Genomic DNA, 25,712 nt, shown 5'->3' with positions numbered 1-25,712 from the left:
ATTGTTAGGACAGACTAGAAATGAATCCATAGTTTGCATATTGATTGTCTTAGGAGGAGCCCATCTTTATAGTGATAAATTTTCAGAGCATAGTGCTGAACAATCATTTTCTAACATTTTTTTTTTTTTTTTTTAATTGGGAGCAGGTTTGTTTGCCCTTATGGATTTCATGGGCAGAGTGGAGTGAAGGTGCCCAAAGCCATGAAGACACAGAAGCAATCTTTAAGGTATAGTTCCATGTTTTAAGTCTTGTGGTTTGGGGAATGGGCTCACTAGTTGGAGGGTTCTTTCATCAGCATATGTCCTAAAGCCCCATTAAATAGCCTGGGGTGGTTCTAGGCAAATTTGTTTTGTTATCTATAAATTTCCTCATACAACTTGTTTCTTTTTTCTTTTACTTGTAGAAAGCTATTTTAGCTATCACAGGTACCAGCTCAGTAACTCTGAAGGATAAATACTTGGATTGGGCATATCGAATTGGTGGCAACAAAAAGGCCAGAACTGTGTTTAAAAGGTACTCACAAACTTTTATAGCCATTTCTACTCTCTCTACTCCATGGCCCATCATAGCCAAATTGTATGTATCACAAATAGTTTCTGAGAAAGTAATCCAAGGGACTTTTTAAAAAAGTAATGCTTCCTTTTACTGCTTTTGAACAATAAAAGCAATTAAACCTCTTTGGCAGAGAAAATCAACAGGTGATTCATTGTAATCCCATCAAAAGAAAAGCCACTGTTAATATATTTTAGAATTTGTTTCTTATGTAGTTGAGGTTAAACTATAATCATAGTTTTGTGTTCCACCTTTTCCTCTTTCAGTATACATTCTTCATTAACATTTATTAAAAACCACTCTGTGGATTTGGTATAATTTCTTTGGCCATGGTAATACTGCTTGATGAACATTTCCTTGGCAGTAGTATTTATTTGTCCATAAGGGAAATTATTTCCGTAGGATGTAGTCTTATAAATGGAACTATTGGCCTCCAAAAAGATCTTAAGATATAGTTGGGGAAACTTTAGACTCCAAATGTGAGAAAGAGGAAAGCAGAAAGAAAAGTGGTGAAGGGGAAGTCACTAAAGGTTGAGTAGTCACTGGGTCTAGATCTTGCATAGAATTACAGCAAACTCCCTCTTTTGGAGGCACTGCCCTGGGTATTTATTTTTATTTATAAGAAGTAAAAGGCATCCTGTCACTGTGGAAGATGACATTTTTACATTCTATTTTAGTTTACAGGAAAACCGGCCATTTTCAGTAGATTTTTTCAGGAAAATGATCCAGTTTGAAAAGGAGCAAGTAAGTATTCTAAGCATGGCTTGCCTGGGAAGATGGGCTAGTAGTTACTAATCTATGGCAGCATCTCATTGTTTTAAAAACTTATTATAATACAGTATAAATTTCTGGTTCCACTGGGTGTGGTGGTGCATACTTGTAGTCCTAGCTACTTGGGAGGCTGAGGCAGGGGGATTGCAAATTTGAGGCTAGCCTGGACAACTTTAGGGAGACCCTGTGTCAAAATAAAAAATGATGTAGCTCAGTGGTGGGGCACTCCTGGATTCAATCCTCAGTACTGTGGAGAAAGAAAAGATATTTCTGGTTTCTTGGTCCAACCCATTTTCTATAGAGCTAGTAGGAATGGTATCAGCAGAGGAGAAAGTAACTGTTTGGAGAGTAGAAAACTTGGACGTCACTTCTGACAGGAAGCCTTACCTACCATTCTGGATGAGGGACTGCTTCTGCTTTGCTTTCATAGTGTGGATGGTGAGGTACAGAGTGAAGACTCAATTACTATTCCTGGTGTTTTTAAATGGAACTTGTGAGCCAGGAGAAAGGATAGGAGAGTCGCATTTAAAAAATAATTCACAAAAATCCTAATGTGTCTGTAATCCCATCACATTAATATAGCCTACTATTATTTAATATATTTATTCACATGCACGTGGTTTTATACTGTTGTATTTTGGACTTAGGTGTCAAATGAGAGATCTCCTTTTATAGACACATTCCTGTGTTTTTATATGTTTATCACATTTTTAATGGTTGTAATCCTTTTTTTTTTCCCTTTTTTCTTTTGTTACTGGGTGTTGAACACATGGGTGCTTAACCACTGAGTCACATCCCCAGCTCTTTTTTTTTTTTTAATATTTATTTTTCAGTTTTCGGCGGACACAACATCTTTTTTTTTTTTTTTTTTAAAGAGAGTGAGAGAGGAAAGAGAGAGAGAGAGAGAGAGAGAGAATTTTTAATATTTATTTTTTAGTTCTCGGCGGACACAACATCTTTGTTGGTATGTGGTGCTGAGGATCGAACCCGGGTCGCACGCATGCCAGGTGAGCGCGATACCGCTGAGCCACATCCCCAGCCCGACACAACATCTTTGTATGTGGTGCTGAGGATCGAACTTGGGCCGCATGCATGCCAGGCGAGCACGCTACCGCTTGAGCCACATTCTGAACCCCCCAGCTCTTTTTTATATTTTATTTTGAGACAGGGTCTCACTGAGTTGCTTAGGGCCTCACTAAGATGCTGAGGCTGGTTCTAAACTTGTGATCCTCTCTCCTCAGCCTCCTGAACTGTTGGGATTACAGGCTTGTGCTACCTGTGCCCTGGTGCTGAGGCTTTCTTTGAATTTGCAATCCTGTCTGAGGCTCCTGAGCAGCTGGGATTATAGGCATGTAATGCTGTGCCCAGCTCTAATGTAATTCTTAAACCTGTAATTTTCATATCTATTCCATTATATATAGATTCTTACTTCTCTCTCTTTTTTTTTTTTGTATATTGAAAACACTGCTGCAGAGATTGTCTTTATGTAGCTTTTTTCTTTTGAGTTACTGATATAAATTTCTGGATTGGAAGCATATTATGTATGGTTTTATTATATTGCCATATTATAGTTCTCCAAAAGAATTAGGCTTGGGCTGGGTTGTGGCTCAGTGGTAGAGTGCTTGCCTAGCATGTGTGAGGCACTGGATTCGATTCTCAACACCACATAAAAATAAACAAGTAAAGTAAAGCATTCTATCCATCTAAAACTAGAAAAAAAAAAAAAGAATAATTAGGCTTATTTATAATAAAATATATTGCATCCTTGTTTCCTTTTAGCTTCTCCAAGTATCCAATTTTGCTTTTTCTCTTTTATTTTGATACTTGGTGTTTTTTTTATTTGCATTTTCAAAGTTACCTGGGCATGTGGTACATGCCTATAATCCCAGCCACTTGGGAGGCTGAGGCAGGAGGATCAAAAGTTCAAAGCCAGCCTCAGTAACTTAGCAAGACCTTGACTCTACATAAAATATAAGGGCTAGGGATGTGGTTCAGTTCCCCTAGGTTCAATCCCTGGCACCCCCCCACCCCCCCAAAAAAAGTTACTAGTGCGGTTGAACTCCTTTTTTCATAGTTTGACCATTGTTGTCTGAGTCAAGTGTCTATTCATGTTCTACAGTATAGTACAGTCTTATAAAACTAGAGATAGTTTAATATCACCAAACAGCCAGACTTTGTATTAACATGTGCCTTGGGCAGACCACTTAGTTCTAAGCCTCACATCCTTATCTATAAAAGGTCCTTATACCTTTTTCAGTGGTATGAGAGTTATAGGGCCTAATAGGGACACTATATAGAAAGGACTTTGCATAGTGCCTTGACCATTAGGAACCCTCAGCAAAGTATGATTCTGTTTTTTTTTTTTTTTTTTAAAGCATATGAGGTTAAATTGACTTCCTGTAATCTAATATAATCTCAGTGAAGTGAGATTTGAATTAGGAAGATTTTGTTTTTTTTTCTGTGCTGCTAGGAATCTAACCCAGGAATTATACATGCTAGACAACTGCTGTGCCCCTGAGGTAACTCCCCAGCTCAGGAAGTAGTTATTTTATTATACAAAAGGATTTTAAACTGAAGATGTCAAGTCTACTGTGAAAAGAAAGCAAAAGGGAATGTATTTTTAAAAATAGGTGAAGAATTAGCAGTTATTGATTGTCTAAAATTAGCGGTTCATCATTAATCATTACTTTAATACTTATCATTAGGTTCATCATTAATCATTACTTTAATACTTAGAGTTGCACTAAGAAGTACAACCCTTGTTTTCCATGTGAGAAAATATTGACAGAGGGTTTAAAACACTTGTTGAAGGTTAGCCAGTTATGGTGGTACATGCCTATAAGCTGGGCAACCAGGGAAATCAGCTGAAGCAAGAGGATTACAAATTTGAGGCCAGTCTCAGCAACTTAGGGAGCCCCTATCTCAAAATAAAAAATAAAAAGGACTAGGGATTTGACTCAGTGATAAAGCACCCCTTGGTTCAAAAATCCTCATACCAAAAAAAAAAAACCCCCAAACTTGCCAAGGGTCATATAAATTTGTTTCTTTATTTTACTCTTAATCATCCCCCAAGCCTTTCAAATGTTTCCTGTGAAGCCTTTCATGTTTCCCATTAATTCTACTGTCATATATAACTATAAAAAGAACAAAAAAAAATAATTATTTTTCAATTGTAGTTGGACACCTTTATTTTATTTATTTTTATGTGGTGCTGAGGATCGAACCCATGTACTAGGCGAGTGCTCTATCACTGAGCCACAACCTAAGCCTTGAGTAGAATATTTTTTGACATATCATACATACATGGAGTATAACTTCCCATTCTTTTTTTTTTAATATTTATTTTTTAGTTGTAGTTGGACACAATACCTTTATTTTATTTATTTATCTTTTATGTGGTGCTGAGGATCGAACCCAGGATCACATGTGTGAGGCGAGCACTCTACTGCTGAGCAACAACCCCAGCCCTAACTTCCCCTTCTTATGGTTGTACATGATGTAGAGTTACACTGGTCATGTATTCATTTATGAACATAGGACAGTTATGTCCGGTTCATTCTATTGTCTTTCCTATGCCCAATCCCACTCCCTTCTCTTCATTCCCCTTTGTTTAATCCCTTACTGGAAATTTATTAGACTTTTTTCCATGCCACCAGAGCAAGGTGTTTTTACGAATTGACATTGACTTCACTCTAGTAGGTAGTGCATTTGCCTTTTTTCTGGGTAAGTTGACAACTAGGCTGATTCATCTTATACCCGACCCTCCTTCCCCTTCAAATATCTAACAGATGGTGGTTGTTAACTCTTAAGTTTGAAATGAACTTGTGATTTTATAACTAGGCTTTTGTGGCAAAATTGTCTAATTGTTTTTGTTAGGAATCCTGCAAGATGGCAAACTTAAGAGAATATTATGAGAGAGCTTTGAGAGAGTTTGGATCTGTAGATTCTGGTAAGTAAACGTCAGTTCTGGACACATAACTGAAGAAGTGTTGGCTTCTGCGGTCTGTGACCTATGAATAGGTTACAACAGTGTTTAGCTTTTTTGTATCATGGCCTTTGAATAGCACTTGATTTCTTCCCTTGCCTTCTCCCTTGCCTTGTGTACAAAAACTTATTGGACACATAGTTTTACTTAAAATTTTAAGTTTCCAAGAATCCATAAGTTCTTCTCTTAAGAACTCTGGGTTACAGAAAGATATGCTTGGTTAGGTTTTCTTTAAAAAAAAAAATGTAGTGGGGTATAGTGATGCATGTCTGTGTTTCCAATCACTTGGGAGGTTGAGGAGGAGGATTGCCCTGTTACTTGGTGAGTCTCTGTCTCTAAAAAAAAAGAAAAGAAAAGAAAAAGAGGGCTGGGGATATAGCTCAAGGATAAAATGCCCCTGGGTTCACCCTCCAGTGCTAGGAACAAAAAAGGTGGGGGGAGGGGTAAGGAATACTTATTTGTAAGGAATAAGTTCATAATGGAGGTGATTAGTCATAGTAGGCCATAGTAGTAGGGAGGGAGGATAGGGCAAGATTGATCAGTGGATACTAAGTTACAGTTTGATAGGAGCACAGTAGGGTGACTATAGATAATAGTAATGTACCACATATTTCAAAAAGCTAGAAGAAACAATATTGAAAGTTTTCACCATAAAGACATGACAAATGTTTGAGAAGATATGTATAACCTCATTTAAACATTGTACTATGTATGCATGTATCAAATGTTCTGTTACCCCATTAATACATACAGTTTTTACATATCTATTTGTTTAAAATTTTAAAGTTAAAAAAAAATAACTTGTCAGAAGAACAAAAAGGTGTGGGAGTTAGACCTGATGGTAACATGGCTGTCAACTACACTGCCCATTTGTAAGAATTGCACAACATACTTCTGGGCATAGTTTTGTCATGTAGAATATGGGGCTTTATTTATAAATACTGACAAGTATAGTTATTATTATTTTTTTTTTAAGAGAGAGAGAGAGGAGAGAGAGAGAGAGAGAGAGAGAGAGAGAGAGAATTTTTAATATTTATTTTTTAGTTCTCGGCAGACACAACATCTTTGTTGGTATGTGGTGCTGAGGATCGAACCCGGGCCGCACGCATGCCAGGCGAGCGCACTACTGCTTGTGCCACATCCCCAGCCCCCAAGTATAGTTATTAAACTCACATTTTAAAAAACACATTAGCTCCTACTGGTTTTCTTTTTTAAAGTTTTCCCCCATTTTTTATTGGTGCATTATAGTTGTACATAATGGTGCGATTTGTTGTTACATATTCATATATGCACATGATATGACAGTATAATTTGGCCAATATCATACCCCAGTATTTCCTCTTTCTCTTTTCTTCCCTTCCCAAGTCCCTTTCCTTTCTTCTACTGATCTCACTTCAATTTTCATGAGATTCCACCTACTTTTCTTTTTCTTTTTCCTCTCCAGCTTCCCCATATGAGGGAAAACATGACCCTTGACCTTAAGTTTGACTTATTTTGCATAAATTTATGGTTTCTAGTTCCATCCATTTTCCAGCAAATGACATAATTTAATTTTTCTTTATGGCTGAGTAAAACCCCATTGTGTGTGTGTGTATTTTCTTTATTCATTTGTCTATTGATGGACTCTTAGGCTAGTTGGTTTCATAGTTTGGCTCTTGTGGATTGTGCTGCTATAAACATGGTTATGCAGGTATTGCTGTAGTATGCCGACTTTAATTCTTTAGGATAAATACCGGGTAGTGGTGTAGCTGGGTCATATGGTGATTTGAGGAACCTTCAAATCCATAGTGGTTGTACTAATTTACAATCTCACCAACAATTCCTGCTGGTTTTCAATAGACTATATGTGGTGAAATGGATGAAAGCAGCATTTTTTGCTAACACAAACAAATTTTATTAAGCACAGTAACAAGGTTATTTGTGAATTGATTGAGGTTACTCTTGCCTTGAAAGAGACTTCAACAAAATCTTCCCTTTTAAAAAATCTTAGTATTTTTAGTTGATTAAATAACATAGGCTGTCATGATTAATGGGAAGGTTTTCTATTAACCAGAAAACCCTTTTCCTATACCTTCATGTAAAAAAGCCATGAGAAGTATTGCTTCATATAGGGCTCTAGGGAAATAACAGGAGTTAAGTTTCTTAGAAATTTTGAATCAGTATTAAATAATTGCCTAAAAAGCCTTATTAGTTGTCTAACTATGTTTACAGTAATTTTTTTCATTCCTTTTAAAGATCTTTGGATGGACTACATCAAAGAAGAATTGAATCACCCACTTGGTAGACCTGAGAATTGTGGGCAGATCTATTGGCGAGCCATGAAGATGTTGCAGGGAGAGTCAGCAGAGTTGTTTGTAGCCAAACATGCTATGCATCAGGCTGGACATTAGTGAAGAGAAGAATACAACGAACTTTGTAAATCCTCTTGCAAGCCTCCTGGACACTTTTGTATTATGAATCAGTCTGTAAATTGAGGTGACAGATAAAATGGCTGATTGATTTTGAGATGTTTTGTGTTGTGTTAATCTTTAGTTTCAGGAAAAAGAACTGCTTCTTGAATGACTATTGGTTGAGGCCAAACCTACTAGTTTTTTTTTTCCTCCTTCCTCCTGTACTGGGGATTGAACTGGGCGGGGGGTGGGGGGGATACTCTACCACTGAGCCACATTCTGAGCCCATTTCCCTCCTTTTTTAAATAAAAATTGAGACAGGATTTCACCAAATTGCTCAGGCTGACATCAAATTTGTGATTCAACTGCCTCAGCCAGGATGCTGAGTAGCTGGGATTACAAGCATGTGCCAAGATACCTGGCAACCATAGTTCTTAAATGTTTTTCAAAATATATGGAAATCCTGCACTGCATTGTAGTTATTATTCCAGGTCAAGCAGATATACTTCTAATCTAGACCTAGCAGCCAGTTAAAATGAAAGAGGACATATGGTTTTATCTGTTCTCTCTTTACTGTGAAACTATATGGGATATGCATTTGAAATATGGATGAAATAGGGTAGTGAGAAGTTGAAAACCTCCTGTAATCCAGCTTAAGTTGGATTTAGTAATTTGATTTTCTTTTTCAGAATTGGATTTATATTTTTAGATCATTCCAGAAGTATTTGAGTTCTTATCATTTGCACAAAAGAAGGAACGCTGTGGGGGATAGAGGTAGGGGTTGGAAAAAAGCATATCCAAAGAGAGCTGGTTGGAGCAGCAGAGATGAAGGTGCTGGAATTTGAGTGGGGCAGGGGGAAGTCCTTTAAGAAGGTTAAAAACTATAAACGTGTTTTATCTGTCCTAAGGATAGATAAGCAGAGAATTGTTTGTATTTGTATTGGGGAGGCAACCAAAGGGCAGGGTAGTGGATTAGAGTGGCAGAGAAGTATCTCACTGGGGAGACCTGGAAAGACGACTTCGGGCAGAAAAGGGCATTCTGGGAGCAGGGGAGAGAATTGTTTGAATTATATCATTTAACTTAACATTGTGATACCACTGGGAGAAGCATTCAGTGCAGTCTCACTTAATAGTACATTATTATCCTATGTCATTAAATACCCTTAAAACATTTTAATTAATTTGTAACATTCCATTATAAAAATAGCTCTGATTTATTTTATTAATCCTCTGGTTGGACCTTGTCTCTCTCTCTCTCTCTCTCTCTCTCTCTCTCTCTCTCTCTCTATATATATATATATATATATATATATATATATATAAATTATAAATGCTTCTGATAGAGATTTTTGTCATTCTTTGTCCACATCCATGATTGTTTTCTTTAAGAGACTGAATTTCTGGTATGAGTGGAATTTCTGGATCAAAGGATATATTGTAGAGAATATTGATATGTATTGCCATTTTGCTCCTTTCAAGCAGTATGAAAGTGGCAATGTTCTTGTTTGCACTAGGTATTATAATTTGTATTTTTGCCATTTTGAAAAGTGACAGTTTTGACATGAGTTTTTCTGAGATTAATGAAGTTAATGTGTTTCTCATCTTTCATAATATTTTTAAATTACTTTTTCTAACTAATTTATAAATTTAAGAAATATTTTTATTAGTTGTTCATGGACCTTTATTTTATTTACTTTTTTACATGTGGTGCTGAGAATCGAACCCAGTGCCTCGAACATGCTAGACAAGCGCTCTTCCACTGAGCCACATCCCCAGGCCTAACTTATAAGTTTTTTAATATGTTGAATGCCAATCTTTCCTTTGTTCTTTGTTGCAAATAATTTTATGTGCAGTTCTGTTTTAGAAATGCGTTTAACTAGTTTTCCGGCGCTGTTTGGCCATTTTTCTCTCTGCTGATTTCTGATACTACCTTTAGTATATATTGAATTTCTATGCTATTAGAGTGTTTTGGGACATATTTATTTTGGGCTTTTGTGCTCTTACATGTTGTTTGCTTGTCATTTCCTTTAAGAAAAATTTATTTCTCAAGTCCTGGGAAGTTTAATTTTCTAAATTTTACATGGCATCCTTATTTTAAGAGAGATACATGCTAACCCATAAGATAGGGAAAAAAGAAGTTGGGTTACCCTGGGATCATAACATCTTTGTATATGGCTCTCAGTGTTGCAGGTTATGAAAATGCTAGTTCACCTAGAGTTGTATGTAGGTGTGGTGGCCATGTGTGACAAAGTAATTCAGATTCTCATTCATACTGGCCATGTCTTTCCTTTTTTTATATATTTATTTTTCAGTTGTAGGTGGACACAATATTTTTATTTCATTCTTATGTGGTGCTGAGGATCGAACCCAGTGCCTCACGTGTGCTAGGTGAGCACTCTACTACAGAGCCACAACCCCAGCCCCATACTGGCCACATTTCAGGAGCTTAGTAATTTCTACCATGCAGAAGATGCTGTTGAGCATTGCTGACTAGAGCCTGTGCAGACTCACGGGTCAGAACATGTCGTTGATTAGTTGCATTTCCTTTTCTATAGGAAAGTATATAAAATAATATTGAATATTATGTGTCAATTTTAAGTTTTTTCAAATGCTTTATGTCACTTACAAACATATTGAGGGAGATGAAGAAAGGCAAATGTTCCCAAAGACTGTCATAATGTTGCCTGGTAACTGAGCTGGGTGTGGTGGCACATGCCTGATCCAGTGACTTGGGAGGCTGAGGCAGGAGGATCGCAAGTGGAGGCCAGCCTTGGTAACCTAGTGGGACCATTTCTCAAAAAATAAAAAACACTGGGGGACTTAGCTCAATGGTTTAGCACCCCTGAGTTCAATCCCTAGTACCAATAAATAAATAAATAAATAGATAGATAGATGTATAGATAGATAAATAAATAAATAAAGAAATAAATAAGGTGAGCAAGGAATCCAATTTTCATGTCTACTGGTAATGTGATCACTCCTTGCATTGATTTGTTAGAATTTAGTCATTGCTGGGCAGGGCGTGGTGGGGGGGTCCCAGTGAAGGCTGCTTTATAGTTGGGTTTTGGGAGGGGGGGATGTCAGGCCTTGCCCGTTGCCGAATAGCACTTTATTTGCTCAAGGGAAAAAACTGTAGACTACCAGACTTTGGGCATTAAAAGATAAGACTTCCTGTCAGATTCTGCTGTCACAGGAGACGGTCTAGGGTTTTCCGGCCTCTATTGTGTCCAAACATTGTAGGAATTTGTTGTTTTGATCATCTATCCTGGTTTGTAATGGATTAGCTTTATTGATAAACTCCAAGTGAGGACTTACTGGGCTGCTGAATTGCCTTATTTATTTGCGGATGGATAGGTGACAGTACAATTCTAGCCTGAAGACCTGTGAAAGGATATGGAGTGAAATGTGAGCCTCAATGGCATTAGCAGGTTATGGGTTGGTTTTTTTTTTTTTTGCTACTGGGGATTGAACCTAGGGCCTTGCACAACTGAGCTGCATCCCCAGCCCATCAATAACATTGTTTTGACAGCTGGGCTTTATGTCCTATCTGGTAATTTCGTGTTCTAACGGGAAAGGAGGTGTTGAAGCTGAAATACATCCAGCATGGTTGGGCAGGGATAACACTTGCCATGTCGGACCCAGCTAGTCGTCCATCCCGGCTAGTTGTTCCCAGAATCTGCACCCGGGATTGGACTGTTTCTGGCTCCGCGTGGGGTAGGTGGCCAGTGTCTACCCCCGCGGCGGGCCCCGCCCCCTGCGCCGCCCCGCCCCTGGCTTCCTGGTGACCCCTGTCCCGCCCCGGTCGAGAACACCCGCGGCTGATTGGCCCCTCAGCGGCGTATCCTCGAGCTGGCAGTCGGGCCGGCGCATCACGTGGCGGCGCCGCGTCCCGGGCGCCGAGCCGCGGGCAGCCGGGCATGGACCTTCAGTCGGCCGGGTCCCAGGCTCTGGGGGCCGCTGGGCCGCCGCGGGGTCCCCAGCTGCAGAGCTCGCAGGAGGCTCCCCCTAGTCCGGAGGTGAGCTCCCCGCCGGGACCGGACGCAGCTACTGCCAGCGGCCCGGGGCGGGAAGTTGCCGGGCTCGCGGGGCGGTGCCGGGCGGCGACAGCCGAGCCTGGGAAGCGCCGTTTGGGCGCGCGCTAAGGCTGGAAACTGCCGGTGGACTGGCTGCCGGGCGGGGAACCCCAGGGCGTGGGTGGGCGCGTCGCAGGGCTGGGAAGGCTGTGGGCTTCGGGGCGCCTTTGCATGCTTGGTAAATGGGAGGTGATGCTGATGAACGAGAGCTGGGGCCCGCCGCCGGGGGCCTGGGCCAGGATCTGGTGAGGACAACGAGGAGAGGGGCTTTACCTTGGGAACCTCTGTCTATTGGTGGGCATGCTCAGTTAACCTAAGTACCTGATGATGTCACTTGGGCACTCTTTTTTTCTATTTAATGAAATCAAAAGGCCCATTTGACGCAGGTTTTCCAGAAACTTGTTTTCACGTGCGCGCCAGAAAGCACCGTTTTTTTTCCCAAGACCATTCTTATAGTTATCACCTGCTTTTTGAGGGAAGAACCCTCTCTTTAGGGCTATTTACCCAAGCAACTAGCATTGTGCCTGGAACATACAAACGTATATTAATTGGATGGATGAATGGAATGCTTATCTAAGCATCAAAGGTGGTATAAATGTTATGTCATTATTGTAAGTCCCCTGCAGGGTCAGAACAGTGACCCCCAATTTCTAGGGGTCATATTCTGAATGAATGGTGGAGCTAGGATTGAAATCAAGTCTAATTATAGAGGTTGTGAACATTTCTTTTTTTTTTTGAATATTTTTTAGTTTTTAGGTGACACAATATCTTTATTTTTTATTTTTATGTGATATTGAGGATTGAATCCAGCGCCCCGCGCATGCCAGGCGAGCCACATCCCCAGCCCAATATTTCTTTTCTTTTTTTTAAAATTTTAATATTTATTTATTTTAGTTTTCCACGGACACAACATCTTTGTTTTGTATGTGGTGCTGAGGATCGAACCCGGGCCGCACGCATGCCAGGCTAGCGCGCTACCCCTTGAGCCACATCCCCAGCCCACCAATATTTCTTGTTTCATTAGAAAGCAGTCTTGGAAGCCAGGTGTGGTGGTACGTGCCTGTAGTCTCAGCTACTTGGGAGACTAAGGCAGGAGGATCAGAACATTGACGCCAGCCTTGGCAATTTAGTAAGACCCTGTCTCAAAAAATTAAAAAAAGTGCTGGCAATATAGCTCAGTGGTAGAGGAATTGTGAGGAGACAGGAGTTTGATAGAAGGAATTGTTAACTAGATGTGAAGTATTTTAAGTATTTGAAAAGGTAGAAGGTAAAAAGTGCACACAGAGGCAGCAACTGCAGGAAATAGCTGCCAACCCTGTGACTGAGGGAACAGGGATAAAGTCGAAGATTAAAATTTATAAGTTTAGAGTATAGGCTTTTTGGGGAGTGGGTACTGGGGATTGAGCTCAGGGGCACTGGACCACTGAGCCACATCCTAGCCCTGTTTTGTATTTTATTTAGAGACAGGATCTTACTGAGTTGCTTAGTGCCTCGCTTTTGCAGAGGTTGGCTTTGAATCCATGATCCTCCTGGTTTAGCCTCCCAACCCACTGGGATTATAGGCGTGCACCACCCGGCCTAGAGGATAGGCTTTGTAGAGCTGCAGTGCCAGCCTTTGGTCATGGGGCATTGCTTCAGCTAGTGTTAGGATCCCTGAGCTTGAAGGAGAGGTCTTGGGATGAGGCTGGCTCTGCAAACCTGGCAAAACTGGCAGACGGATTCAGTGGCTGCTTTGGGCTGGCACTCCCAGTGCCAGGGGAGAAACAAGGTGCTTCTCTTGCCATCCCTGCTGATTGTACCAGGACAAAGCAGAAATGTGGGTTGAAGGTCCCAGCCCTGCACCAAGGCGGGGAGTATTGGAGGGGGACTTTGGAGCTGGGAGGCAGTGGCTTTCTACTGGGCATGTCCAGATACCCAAGTCCCTGGTAATTATTTCTTCTTCCTCAGGCTGGCTTTGGCACAGTGGACCACCTTGATCAGGAGAGAGAGACTGATGCAGCCATGGATCGACTAGGCAAGTAGACAGCAGAGAAGGGTGGATGTCGGGAGAGAGGGAACAAAAGAGAGAGGACAGTCCGTTGGGTCTCGTTTGCCTTTCCTGTTAGTCGGTCCTGTGGGCCATTGAGTTGCCTTCTCTGCCCAGTGTTTCCGCAGTGTCCTCATTTGGAAGCTATTACTAGAGCTTCCATGAGGGAAGCTTCTCAAGTTCTATGTCCTCTCTTCATCTTTAAAATGGGGCTAATAGTACCTACCACCTAGGGTATTCTGAGGAGTGGGGAGAGGATCCCAAACTGTCCTATCTAATATAGTCCACTGGCCACTGATGCTCGGTGAAGGTAAGTTAAATAAAATGAGAAATTTGGTTCCTTATGTACACTGGCCACATTTCACATGCATAGTAGTCACATGTGAGTAGTGCTATTGAACAGCACAGATAATAAAACATTTCCATCAATGAAGAAAGTTCTGGTGAATGCTGCTGATCTAGATCGAGCTCATAACATGTATATTCACATTTAGCACAGTGACAGTGTTGTATAGTCATTACCATTGTCTAGTTCCAGAACATTTCATCACCCCAAAAGGAAATCCTGTAGTCATTGAATAGTCACACTCTATTCTTCCCTTTTCTGAGTCCCAAACCATTAATCTGCTTTCTGTCTCTATCAATTTACCTATTATGGATAGGCAAATGTGAGTCAACTATAAATGGAATCACAGAACATGTGGTTTTTGGTGTCTGGCTTCTGTCAACGCATCGTAATATTTTCAAGGCTTGTTCGTGTCGCAGCACGTATCAGCACCTCAGTCCTCTTTATGGCTGAATAGTTCCATGCATGGATAATACCACATTCATGTATCATCGTCCGTTGGTGCACATGTGGGGTGCTGTCTGCCTTTTGGTGATTGTGAACTGTGGTGCTGTGAACATTCTTGTTTTGTTTAAAACCTGTTATCAGTCCTTTGGGGTATATATTTAGGTGTGGAATTGCTGGATCATATGATAATTCTCTGTTATTGAGGAATCAGCTAAGTACATTTTGGCTCAGTTACACATTTAGGAATTGGCAGATAAGATTTGAGCCCAGGCAGTCTGGCTTCAGATGCCATATTGTGAATATTACCTTGTTGCTTTTAGCTGTTGTTCTTTATTTATTTATTGCATATATATTTAGTTGTAAATGGACACACAATACCTTTATTTTCTTTCTTTCTTTCTTTTTTTTTTTTTTTGATGCTGGAGATTGAACCCAGGGCCTTGTGCATGCAAGGCAAGCACTCTACCAGCTGCCGCTGGGATGGATTCTGCTTTTCTGCCTGCATTTCTCCAGTGCCCCTTGTACCTGCACTCACCCCTGCCATGCTCTTTGAGGCTGAGGGGAGGAATTGAAAAGCAAAATTCAATATAAGCTTGTATTATGAAAGCGTATCATTTGCCATAGTCGCTTTGGTGTGGTGACATGTCCACCACCTGCTACTGTGAACTGTGCTCAGCTCCCTGTGCCAACTGCAGAGCCCTGATGGTCTTGTTGAAGACAAAACATCGACTCTGCTTCTAAAAACAAACAGAATATTATTTTTGTAGGTTCCCAGGTGACTAAAGAGCCCCGTACACTTGTTTTACTGCCCTCTTAGTAAGTCTGCCAAACATTTTTCAAGCTCACAAGCAGGTCTTCTCTGGTTTGTCAATTTTAAGACCTTCCTTTTGTGGATTTCTTAGCCAGTGGAGCACAGAGCATCCCTAATGACATTCCTACCCATGGCGAAGGCACACATTCTGAAGAGGAAGGCTTTGCTGTGGAGGAGGAGGAGTCTGATGGGGAACTGAATACCTGGGAGCTGTCAGAAGGAGCACACTGTCAGCCCAAGGAGCAGGCGGCTGATCTTTTCAATGAGGACTGGGACTTGGAGTTGAAAGCGGATCAAGGAAATCCTTATGGTAGGTGTGGAGTTTCTGGGGTGCTAACAGTTTAAAAGAGGAGTCCATATGTAAGAATTCTGTCTCTGATTTGTTACAGGTCAGAAATTTTTGTGACAGCTGCTTTTTTTATATCAACTACCCCCCTAATTTTTCAGTGGACTCCATAATATAGCACTTTATTTTCACATGGAAAAAAAAGTTCCTCTCTAGAAATCTTTGTATGATATGATCTTTGTATACCTACCCTCTTGCTTCCTCTCCACTGCTTAGAACCTTGTTTGAGAAGCACAAACATGGATTGTTCAGAATGACCGTGGGTGCACTTATTCAGAAGGGTAGGGTGCAGTGTGTGTGTCTGTCTGCACTTATGTGTTATTATAGAAAACAAATCAAGTGTCTGCCCCCTAGGCATTTTTTTTTTAATTTGTTTTTACCCTCCTTCTTTCTTTCAGTCTGGATTATTTTCTTTTGGTACTGGGGATTGAACCACTGAGCCACATCCCCAATCCCTTTTATTTTTGATTTTTATTTTGAGACAGGGTCTCATAAGTTGCTTAGGGCCTTGCTAAGTTGCTGAGTTGCTGGGGTTACAAGTGTGCACCATCATGCCCAGTGTTTAATCTTTTTTTTTTTTTTTTTTAATATTAGCTGTAGATGGACACAATACCTTTATTTTATTTATTTATTTGTATGTGGTGCTGAGGATCAAACCCTTACACATGCTAGGCAAGCACTCTACCACTGAACCACAGCCCAGCCCTTAAGTCTGTTTTTTGAAACTGTCTGCAGATGCTGACGACATCCAGGGGAGCATTTCTCAAGAGATCAACCCTTGGGTATGCTGTGCCCCACAAGGAGACATGATCTATGACCCCAGTTGGCACCATCCACCTCCACTGATACCCCACTATTCCAAGATGGTCTTTGAAACGGGACAGTTTGATGATGCCGAAGATTGAATGTGGAGCTTTCTGCCTTATGGGTAGGTGGGTCCTCTCAATCAAGATCTCTCTTCCTGTCTTTGAGGTGAGATGTCCTAATTGAGACAATGTTCCTAATGGTTCCTGAGCCTGGGGTACGCAGACTGGTATGAAAATAAGGTCCCACTGTTCTCCCCAGCTCTGTTGTTTCTGTTGTTTGTAAGACTCCTCCTTGGGATGTGTGCGTTTTCGTGTCTGTGTCAGGAGGACTTGTGTTCTTTATAAATAAAGGTAGGAAAAAAGTCAATATGCTTTGTCTCCTTTCTTCCTTTAAATTAGGTGCTTCTGAGCAAGGCCCTACTCACTTCATTTGAAGTCCCCAAAAGACATTTTAAGGATTGACTATCAGGGAACTTAAAAAAAACTACTCTGGGAAAGAAAAAGAATTTTAATTTTGCTTCTGTAGATCTGACACTTTTTTAAAAATATTTATTTTGTAGTTATAGTTGGACACAATTCCTTTATTTCACTTATTTATTTTTATGTGGTGCTGAGGATCGAACCCAGAACCTCATGTGTGTGAGGTGAGCACTCTACCACTGAGCCACAACCCCAGCCCCTAGATCTGACAATTTTGACAAGTGGTTGGAGTCCAAGAGACATTGTGACTGCCACTTATTTCTGTTCCCATTAGTTGGGAAAATGGAACACTGTCTTAGTTTATAAGGATTTTCTGTAGCCTGAGAAACTAAATGGCAAACTAAATAAGCCAACAATTATATAATCCTTAATTGGCAGAAAATTTTGTTTTTTCATTTAATCTTTCTTTTTAAATTATTTTTTATTTAGTTGTCAATGGGCCTTTATTTTATTTATTGTTATATGGTGCTGAGGATCGAACCCAGTGCCTCACTCATGCTAGGCAAGCGCTCTGTCACTGAGCCACAACACCAGCCCCTCTTTTTAATCTTTTTTTTTAAATATTAATTTTTAGTTGTAGTTGGACACAATACCTTTATTTTGTTTATTTATTTTCATCTGGTGCTGAGGATTGAACCCAGTGCCTCACACGTGCTAGTGCTAGGTGAGCACTCTACCACTGATCCACAACCCCAGCCCTCCATTTAATCTTTAACATTTTCATTTATATGAAGTTACACCCCCCCCACACACACACATACATATAATTTTTAAAATTTATCTCATTTCAAAGTTGAGGATGCAAGACCTCCCTAAGAGGTCTTGAGTGGCCTAACAGGGACCCAGATGCACACAATATGTTCTCTTCACCGGCCTGGCATATGAGAGAACATAGCAGGGGAGTCTGGGCCCCATCTAGGATTGTTTCTCATCTGTCTCATCAAAACTGAATCAAGGAGAAGTTTGAGATCTAAAATTGAAGTAAATATCAAAGCAGTTAATTAAACATGACTATTTGAATTCTTTTGTCTTAAATTTTTTTTTTTTTAGTTATAGATGGAAACAATATCTTTATTTGGCTTATTTATTTTTTATGTGGTGCTGAGGATTGAACCCAGTGCCTCACATATGCAAGGCAAACTCTGCCACTAAGCCACAACCCCAGGCCTTGAACCCTGAATTATTTTTCTTTCCTTTTTTTTTTTTCTTTTTGGTAGTACTGGGGATTGAACCCAGGGGTGTTCTTCCGCTGAGCTTTATCACAGACCCTTTTATTTTTATTTATTTATTTAAAGATTTTCCTTTTAGTTGTAGATGGACACAATACCTTTATTTTTTTATTTTTATTTTTATGTGGTGCCAGGGATCAAACCCAGTGCCTCATGCATGCCAAGCAAGCACTGTGCTACTGAGCCACAACCCCAACCCCTTTTATTTTCTGTTTTGAGAAAGGATCTAATTTTCCCAGGCTGGCCTCAAACTTGGAATCCTCCTGCCTCAGCCTCCCATGTTGCTGGTATCACAGGCATGTGCCACCATACCCAGCTAAACATTTTTCAAATCTGATTTAAATATTGTTTTGGTGTCCACCATGTAACATAGAGAAAGATGTGGAGAACATCAGTAATCACAGAGGCAGGAATGAAGAAAAAGAAGTATGGAGTTGGAAGTGGAAAAATACTAATGACATGATCAGTGCCAATATAGACTAAAACTACTCTGAGAAGATCATATATAATTACATGAGCAAGTGATAAAACTTCAGAGGTAATAATGAACAAAGGAAACCAATTTGGTTAGGTGATGAATGTGTAGGCAATTTTGCTCTTATACATAATATTTTTCTGCTTTTTTTGTCGGAGGGTATTTTGGGGATTAAAGCTAGAGCCTTGTTCATGCTCAGCACTTGCTCTTCTGTTGAGCTATACCCCTAGCCACTGCTTGTATGTATTGTTATTTTAATCTAGATTTTATACTCAGGTATTTAAAGCAGACACAAGATGTTATTCTAGAGCAGAATCTGTCCTATGTCTAGTCTTCCTTTTCTGACTAATTAGGAAACTTGGCTTACTTTGCCTCGGTGGTTGGTCTATGGTCTGCCTCCCTCTTTGAGGTCAGGACCGTGGCTCACCTCTCAGCATCTCTTTCCTGGCCAAGCATGACAATGTTCAGTTAATATTGTTCCAAACTCAGTTCCCTTCAGTAATGGGTACAATATTTGCCTTGTCTGATCATATACCAGACTGGTGATGGAAAGGAATCAGTTTTTTGTTACTATTTTTTGGTACTGGGAATTGAACTCAGGGATGCTTTATCACTGAGCTATATCCCAAGCCCCTTTTAAAAAATATTTTTGGAGGCAGGGTCTCACTAAGTTGCTTAGGCCAACCTTGAACCTCCTGCCTTGGCCTCATGAATCCTTGGGATTTGTGGGTGTGGGCCACCACACATGGCAAGAACCAGTTTTTGAAGAACCTTTAAAAAGTCTTTGTGGTCAAATTAGATTAGGATTAATCTAATTTGATTAGATTAATTAGAGTAGGATTAGTTGCGATTCTTATTTAATTTACCATTTTAAAAACAGTACATAGGACCAGTGTATGGTACACTCCTATAATCTCAGCAGCTTGGGAGGCTGAGGCAGGAGGACTATAAGTTCAAAACCAGCTTCAGCAGCTTAGTGAGGCCCTCTGCAATTTAGGCCCTATTTCAAAAAGGGCTGGGATGTGGCTCAGTGGTTAAGCACCTCTGGGTTCAATCCCTGGTACCAAAAATCTAAACCCCAGAAAACCAACATATAGGAGCAGAAGAGAGAGATGTCCAGAAATGGTGAGTTTACAGCTGTACTTTAATCTGCAAACCTTTGATTCAAAATAAGTAAGCTTTTTTCTCTAAAACCAGTGTATGTCTGAGAAGACTTGAATTTGTAAAGGAGATTATTTATTTGATAAATAACAAATCATGGTTATTTAAAAACCAATTGGGGGCTGGAGATGTGGCTCAGCGGTAGCGCGCTCGCCTGGCATGCGTGCGGCCCGGGTTCGATCCTCAGCACCACATACCAACAAAGATGTTGTGTCCGCCAAGAACTAAAAAATAAATATTAAAAAAACTCTCTCTCTCCCTCTCCTCTCTCACTCTCTCTTTAAAAAAAAAAAAAAAAAACCAATTGGTGGGGGTGGCTAGGGTTGTGGCTCAGGGGTAGAGTGCTTGCCTCACACCTGTGAGGCACTGGGTTTGATCCTCAGCACCACATTAAAGAAAGAAATACATAAAGTTAAAAAAAAAAAAAGAATTGGGGGGTTGTGGTTGTGGCTCAGTGGCAAAGAGCTTGTCTCTCACATGCGAGGCACTGGGTTTGATCCTCAGCATCATATAAAAATAGATATTGTGTTCATGTATAACCAAAAAATATAAAAAAAAAATTAGGTATGGGGGTATAGCTTAGTGGTAGAGTATGTGCTTAGCATGCACAATCACACACACACACACACACACACACACACAGTTGAATTAAAGGAAATACCACAATGTTTTCTAATCAGCTTTTTATAATGAAGACTTACAATTTTAGATATTAAACAAAAATTAAAAAAAATCTTCTGTTTATCCGAATCTCTGGTACTAAGTGTTTTAGTTAGCTTTTTCGCTGCTGTGACTGTAGGACCTGACCAGAGCAATTTTAGAGGATGAAAAGTTTATTTGGGGGCTGGGGTTGTGGCTCAGTGGGAGAGCGCTTGGGAGGCCATGGGTTCAATCCTCAGCACCACATATAAATAAAATAAAGGTATGGTGTCCAACTACAACTAAGAAAGAAATATTTAAAAAAGTTTATTTGGGGGCTCACGGTTTCAAAGGTCTCAATCCATAGGCAGCAGACTTCACTCCTCGGGGCTCAAGCTGAGGCTGAGCATCATGGCAGAAGAGTGTGGCAGAGGGAAGCAGCTCACATGATCAGAAAGCAGATCTCCACTTGTCAGATAAAAACATATACCCCAAAGCCATGCTCCACCCGCCATGCCCCACCTGCCTTTAATTACCACTCAATTAATTCCATTAGGTGATTAATTCACTGACTGGCCAAGGCTTTCATAATCATTTCTCTGAACCTTCTTCCATTGTCTCACATGTGAGGTTTTTGGGGGACACCTCATATCCACACCATAACACTAAGCTAAGAAGCCTCAGTCTCAGAATTGAGGCTGTTGCTTACTGGCCTTAACACTGTCTGCAAATCCTTTTGTGCTATTTGTTACAAGTCTTGCATTGAGCTGTTCTCTACCCATTTGACCCTGGTCAGCTCTGTGGTCCTGACGCTCAAGTACTGGAAATTAGCAATCTTCTCTTCTCACTGGCTTTTTATTTTCGGTATACGAAATAGTGAGGGGAGAGAGGAAATGCTGGAGGTGCAAATCTGGGACTTTTGGAGGTTTCTGTAGGTTTCAGCACTGAGGGAGGTTGACATTGTTGCGTGAGGCTGGGTATGTTGAGAAAGAGAGCCGAACTTGAGTAGGAGGAAGGATCTTTGCCTCGAGGGCCATAGTGGCAGCAGAGGGTGAAAACCAGGTGAGTGTAGGTGCCATTCTTCCCAAATCTAATAAGAAAGTCTTAAGGAAGAGGAAGTGGCTGTCTTTTATAAAGTGAAGTCAAGGAAGCCTAAAAGTCCTTTTTGGACATGGGAATCAGAATGTTCACATGATGTGATGATTGGAGCCACGGCATTTGTGTGACCACTGAGCTGCTGCCTGTGGCACTGTTATCTCGAGGTCTTGACTGGGGCAGTGGTGACTTCTGGCCAGTTTTTTCTCAGAATGTGTGAGGGGAGAGAAAAGGAGGGAATAGAGAGAGGGACAAAAGTGGACAGAGGCTGCTGAAAAATATAGGTACTAAGGGTCCGAGAAGAACAAATGAGAAACATTTATTCTGATACTTCTTTCAAATAATATCGTTTTATCAAGAAAGAAATTGGCTAGGGGTGGTGGCGTATACCTGTAATCCCAGTGGCTTGGGAGGCTGAGGCAGGAGGATCTTGAGTTCAAAGCCAGGCTTAGCAAAAGTGAGGTGCTAAGCAACTCAGTGAGTCCCTGTCTCTAAATAAAATACAAAATAGGGCTGGGGATGCAGCTCCATCGGCGAGTGCCCCTGAGTTCAATCTCCAGTACCAAAGAAGAAAAAGACCCACCACGACTGTGGCCAAAGTCTTGGATAAAGGAAGGGAGAGTAGATACGTCTTCATCAAGTATGTCTGGACGACATTGGAGATGAACCATTGCTTATCTTCGGTCGTTTGTCCATTTCCCTTTGCAAACAGACAGCAGGCATTGTGCTCATCACCTTAGCAGAGGCATGTGGCAGGGTACAGAATACCAAGAAATCTTTTACAAAAGGGATTTATTTAGGGTTTTGTGTATCCTCTTAAGTTTTTTCCCCTTTCTTTTATTGGTGCATCAGAGTTGTACATAAAGGTCAGATTCATTGTGGTATATTTGTACATGCAAACAATATCACTGTATAATTTGACCACATTGTTCCCCAGGCATTGTGCTTCTTGAGGAGACTTGGAGGGATAGTGTTTTCTGTAGGGCAAAGGAAAAAAGCCTCTGGAGAGTCAAGTCCTCTGGGAGGGCTAGGCTTTGGTACCTCTGGACAGCAGGACATCTTTCAAGAGAGGCTCATTCCTTGAACTTTCCAAGAACCTGATGGACCCAGATGGGCCCTGGGAATATGGTGGACCTTTGAAGATGGACATTGGAGGACTTGTTGTCCACCTGCATGTGCCTCACTGCTTGAGGCCCTGGCACAGCTCTAAGGCTGTGACAACTCTAGACAGTGAGTGGGAGCTGGGGACAGGAAATTAGGATGATTGGAAAGAATGACAGTTTTGCTTCTTGATCCCCAGGATATAAGAGATACAAAGTTACAGAAGCCCGGATGTAAACTGGTTTCTGCCAGGGGCCTGGGGACAAATCATCAATGAGTTAGAAATGGTATACTTGAGGTATCATCATTGGTTGATCAATACCAAGGTGCTCCTAAGTCTTTATTTTTATTTTCTATCTTGATGAGAAACTTGCAATTTTAGTTCTGTGATAGGACAAACAGAATTGTGCTAGTCACAATTTTTTGAGGAGTGTGTGCTGCAGATTGAACTCAGAACCTCACTCATGCTAAGCATACACTCGATACGATTGAGCTACACCCCAGACCTGGCTGTTTCCAATTTGTATAGATAATTTTGTGTATGTTTCATGGCTCCCACTTGTTTCTGTCTTATGGCTTTCTTGTTTTGGGGTGGTTCTGGGGGAATGTACCCCTTCACCCCATCCCTTAGTTTGTTGCTGTGTTACCATGGTTGTCTGGGCATCATGAGACCCTTGCATAGGAGGTTGCGCAGGGCAGGGCTTCCCCTGCCTTCACTCCCAGACTTCTGTGCCTGGGTCTAGAGGAGCCTTTCCCCTTTCCTCAGAAGTTAATTGTAGGGCTGGGGTTGTAGCTCAGTGGTAGAGCGCTCGCCTAGCATGCGCGAGGCCCTGGGTTCGATCCTCAACACCACATAAAAATAAATAAACAAAATAAAGGTATTGTATCTAACCAAAAAATAAATATTAAAAAAAAGTTAATTGTAGAGGCTGTGTAGACCATTCTTCAGGTACGGAAGCAACTGGCTAGACTCCTTCAAGCGCTGCTGTCCCAAGGAAATCTGAGACTGCCTCTCTGGGAGTAGGAAGCAAACTCATTGGCTAAGTAAATACTTGGTGCTGCTCTGCCCTTGGTTTTCTGAAGTTTGCATTGTTTTCCCAGGATGGTTGGAATATGGAGAAAGAGAAAAACTAACCCTGGCTGCAGCTCATGTGTGCCCCCTGCACAGTTCTTCCAGACAACGGGGAATGGTGAATCTGGAGTACTCTGTGTGTAAGCACGTGTGTGTCCTGATGTGAGCGTGGCAGACCAAGGAGAACCAGCTTGGAGGGAGAAGTAGTTGGAGGGTGTAACAGGAAGGCAAGAGGCAGGGCTGGCTCCCACTTTGTTGACTTAGCAAGTCTGACTGCAAAGCCAAGGCCTTTGGAAAGAATGGCCTCCCTGCTTCCGGCAGTTTCTTTTGAGCTGGTTCCCAGACTGAGCTAGATTCTGCCTTGTTGATGTTCAGCTGGGTTCCAGAGCACTCAGGTTTGGAGAATTCCACCAGGATTTATACTTGGTGATGGCCTGGGGGGTAAAATAGGGCTGTGTTTTCTTCTAAGGAAGATCTTTCCCTCCACCTCACAGGCTTCTGGGGTCCTTCTTTCCTGTGAATCAGAATTTATCCCAGGGGCTCGCTTCCACTTCCTGACCATTACAAGGTGTAGTAGGTTTTCATTTTCTTTCTTTTTTTTTTTCTGGCGAAGTGGTTTTTATTTCAAAAGCAGTCTCCTCTGACAGCTTTTCATTAGCTGTTGAACAAATGTGGCAGATATAAGTTAGAGCCATGTGTTTGGCAACTCCAGGCTGGGGCCTGAATTTCTCCTGGCTGCGGCCTCTGGTTTTATTCCACTCATCCAGCAGGTGGCAGTAAAGACCCACTGACTCCACAGTCTTCAGAGTGTCCTATGGAGAAATTCAGGCCAGCTCAAGTTTACTTCCCTGTTTAGTCAGTTTCTTGCTAGTTGACAGACTCACCTATGCATTCTTAGTATTTACTCCAGATTTTATACCTAAGTGTTCTCAGAAAAGGTTACTGTGAGCTCTTAGGTAAGGGACATCAGATACCCTGCCTCCAATACCTACCTTCAATTCTGACTTCAAAGGTGTGCAGATGCAAAGAATGGTAAACGTATTGCTCTGTATTCCTCTACCAAATTATATGCTAGGTGCTTGTTCTAATGAAGCAGGTTTCACAGAGGCTTGGGGAAGGCCAGATAGCTAGCCCAAGGTCGCAAAGGTAGGATAGGATGGAACATAGTTTTCTGATGCCAAGTTTTTGGGCTTGTGCATTTGTGCTACCAAAGTGGGAAACATTTAGATTTAGCAGAAGTCTAGGACTTTCACACAAAGCAAAAGGACTTCTTTGTAGATTTGGTCTTTATTCATTCATTTATTTCTGAACTTCTGCTATATACTGTGTTCTGAGGGTGAAGAGGCGGAGGCCCCACCTAGTTCTTGCTTTTAGGGAGTTCAGACTCTAGAGGGGGAGGTGATAGCACACACAAAGGCCCTTAAAATACTGTGGAAGGACCATGATAAAAGTAAACTCAGAGGAAGGGCTGTGAGGTCAAGGAGACCCCTCAAGGGAGACAGCCCCTAAGCTAGTCCTTAAGGACTTGGTCAGGCAAGTGGTGGTGGGGACGTCACCCAGCCTGAGGGAGCAGTGTGTACAAAGACCTCAGGTATGAGAAGACTTGACGTATTAGGGAGAACTGGCAAGGTACAGAGTGGGGGATGAAGTCCCATAAGCAAGGGACCTTGAACATTATGCCAACAGCTTGAAGGTTTCTTAGGAGGAAGGCAACACAGACAAATTTTCACTTAAAGAAGATTCTTCTAGTTTCTGGTGGGGAGAAGTGGTAGGAGGCTGAAGGCAGGGAGGCCAGGCTGGTGGGGGGCTGTCAGTTGTCCAGCAAGAGAGGACAGTGATGGAGGTGGAGGGAGGTGGGCTGGTTGGGACTCCATCGAGAAGGTAGGGCTGACAGGAGTGGGAATGG

General features: G+C 41.3%; 2 protein-coding genes across 3 annotated transcripts in view; both read left to right on the top strand.

Annotated features, from left to right (window-relative positions):
- The window catches only part of Utp6 (UTP6 small subunit processome component), a 35,027-nt gene extending 27,213 nt beyond the window's left edge, over nt 1-7,814 (top strand). The window contains exons 15-20 of one of the 2 annotated variants that reach the window (XM_077800785.1): nt 147-227; nt 405-514; nt 1,231-1,297; nt 2,566-2,699; nt 5,201-5,273; nt 7,545-7,632. In XM_077800785.1, coding sequence (XP_077656911.1) covers nt 147-227; nt 405-514; nt 1,231-1,297; nt 2,566-2,699; nt 5,201-5,225 — 417 coding nt within the window. In that variant the 3' untranslated portion in view covers nt 5,226-5,273; nt 7,545-7,632. Of the gene's footprint in view, nt 1-146; nt 228-404; nt 515-1,230; nt 1,298-2,565; nt 2,700-5,200; nt 5,274-7,544 lie in introns of both variants that reach the window. The other variant, XM_077800784.1, reaches the window with a different exon arrangement.
- A 3,756-nt stretch (nt 7,815-11,570) lies between these two features.
- Coprs (coordinator of PRMT5 and differentiation stimulator) lies at nt 11,571-16,905 on the top strand. Its single transcript, XM_026388931.2, has 4 exons — nt 11,571-11,715; nt 13,720-13,786; nt 15,494-15,712; nt 16,484-16,905. The coding sequence occupies exons 1-4, from the start codon at nt 11,617-11,619 to the stop codon at nt 16,651-16,653; spliced, it is 555 nt and encodes a 184-aa protein (XP_026244716.2). The 5' UTR covers nt 11,571-11,616; the 3' UTR covers nt 16,654-16,905.
- The last annotated feature ends 8,807 nt before the right edge of the window (nt 16,906-25,712 follow it).

This window comes from Urocitellus parryii, chromosome 7 (genome assembly GCF_045843805.1).
Source record: "Urocitellus parryii isolate mUroPar1 chromosome 7, mUroPar1.hap1, whole genome shotgun sequence".
Lineage (NCBI taxonomy): Eukaryota > Metazoa > Chordata > Mammalia > Rodentia > Sciuridae > Urocitellus > Urocitellus parryii.
Note: the sequence above shows the minus strand (reverse complement) of the source record. Positions and strands in the feature narration are given on the sequence as shown.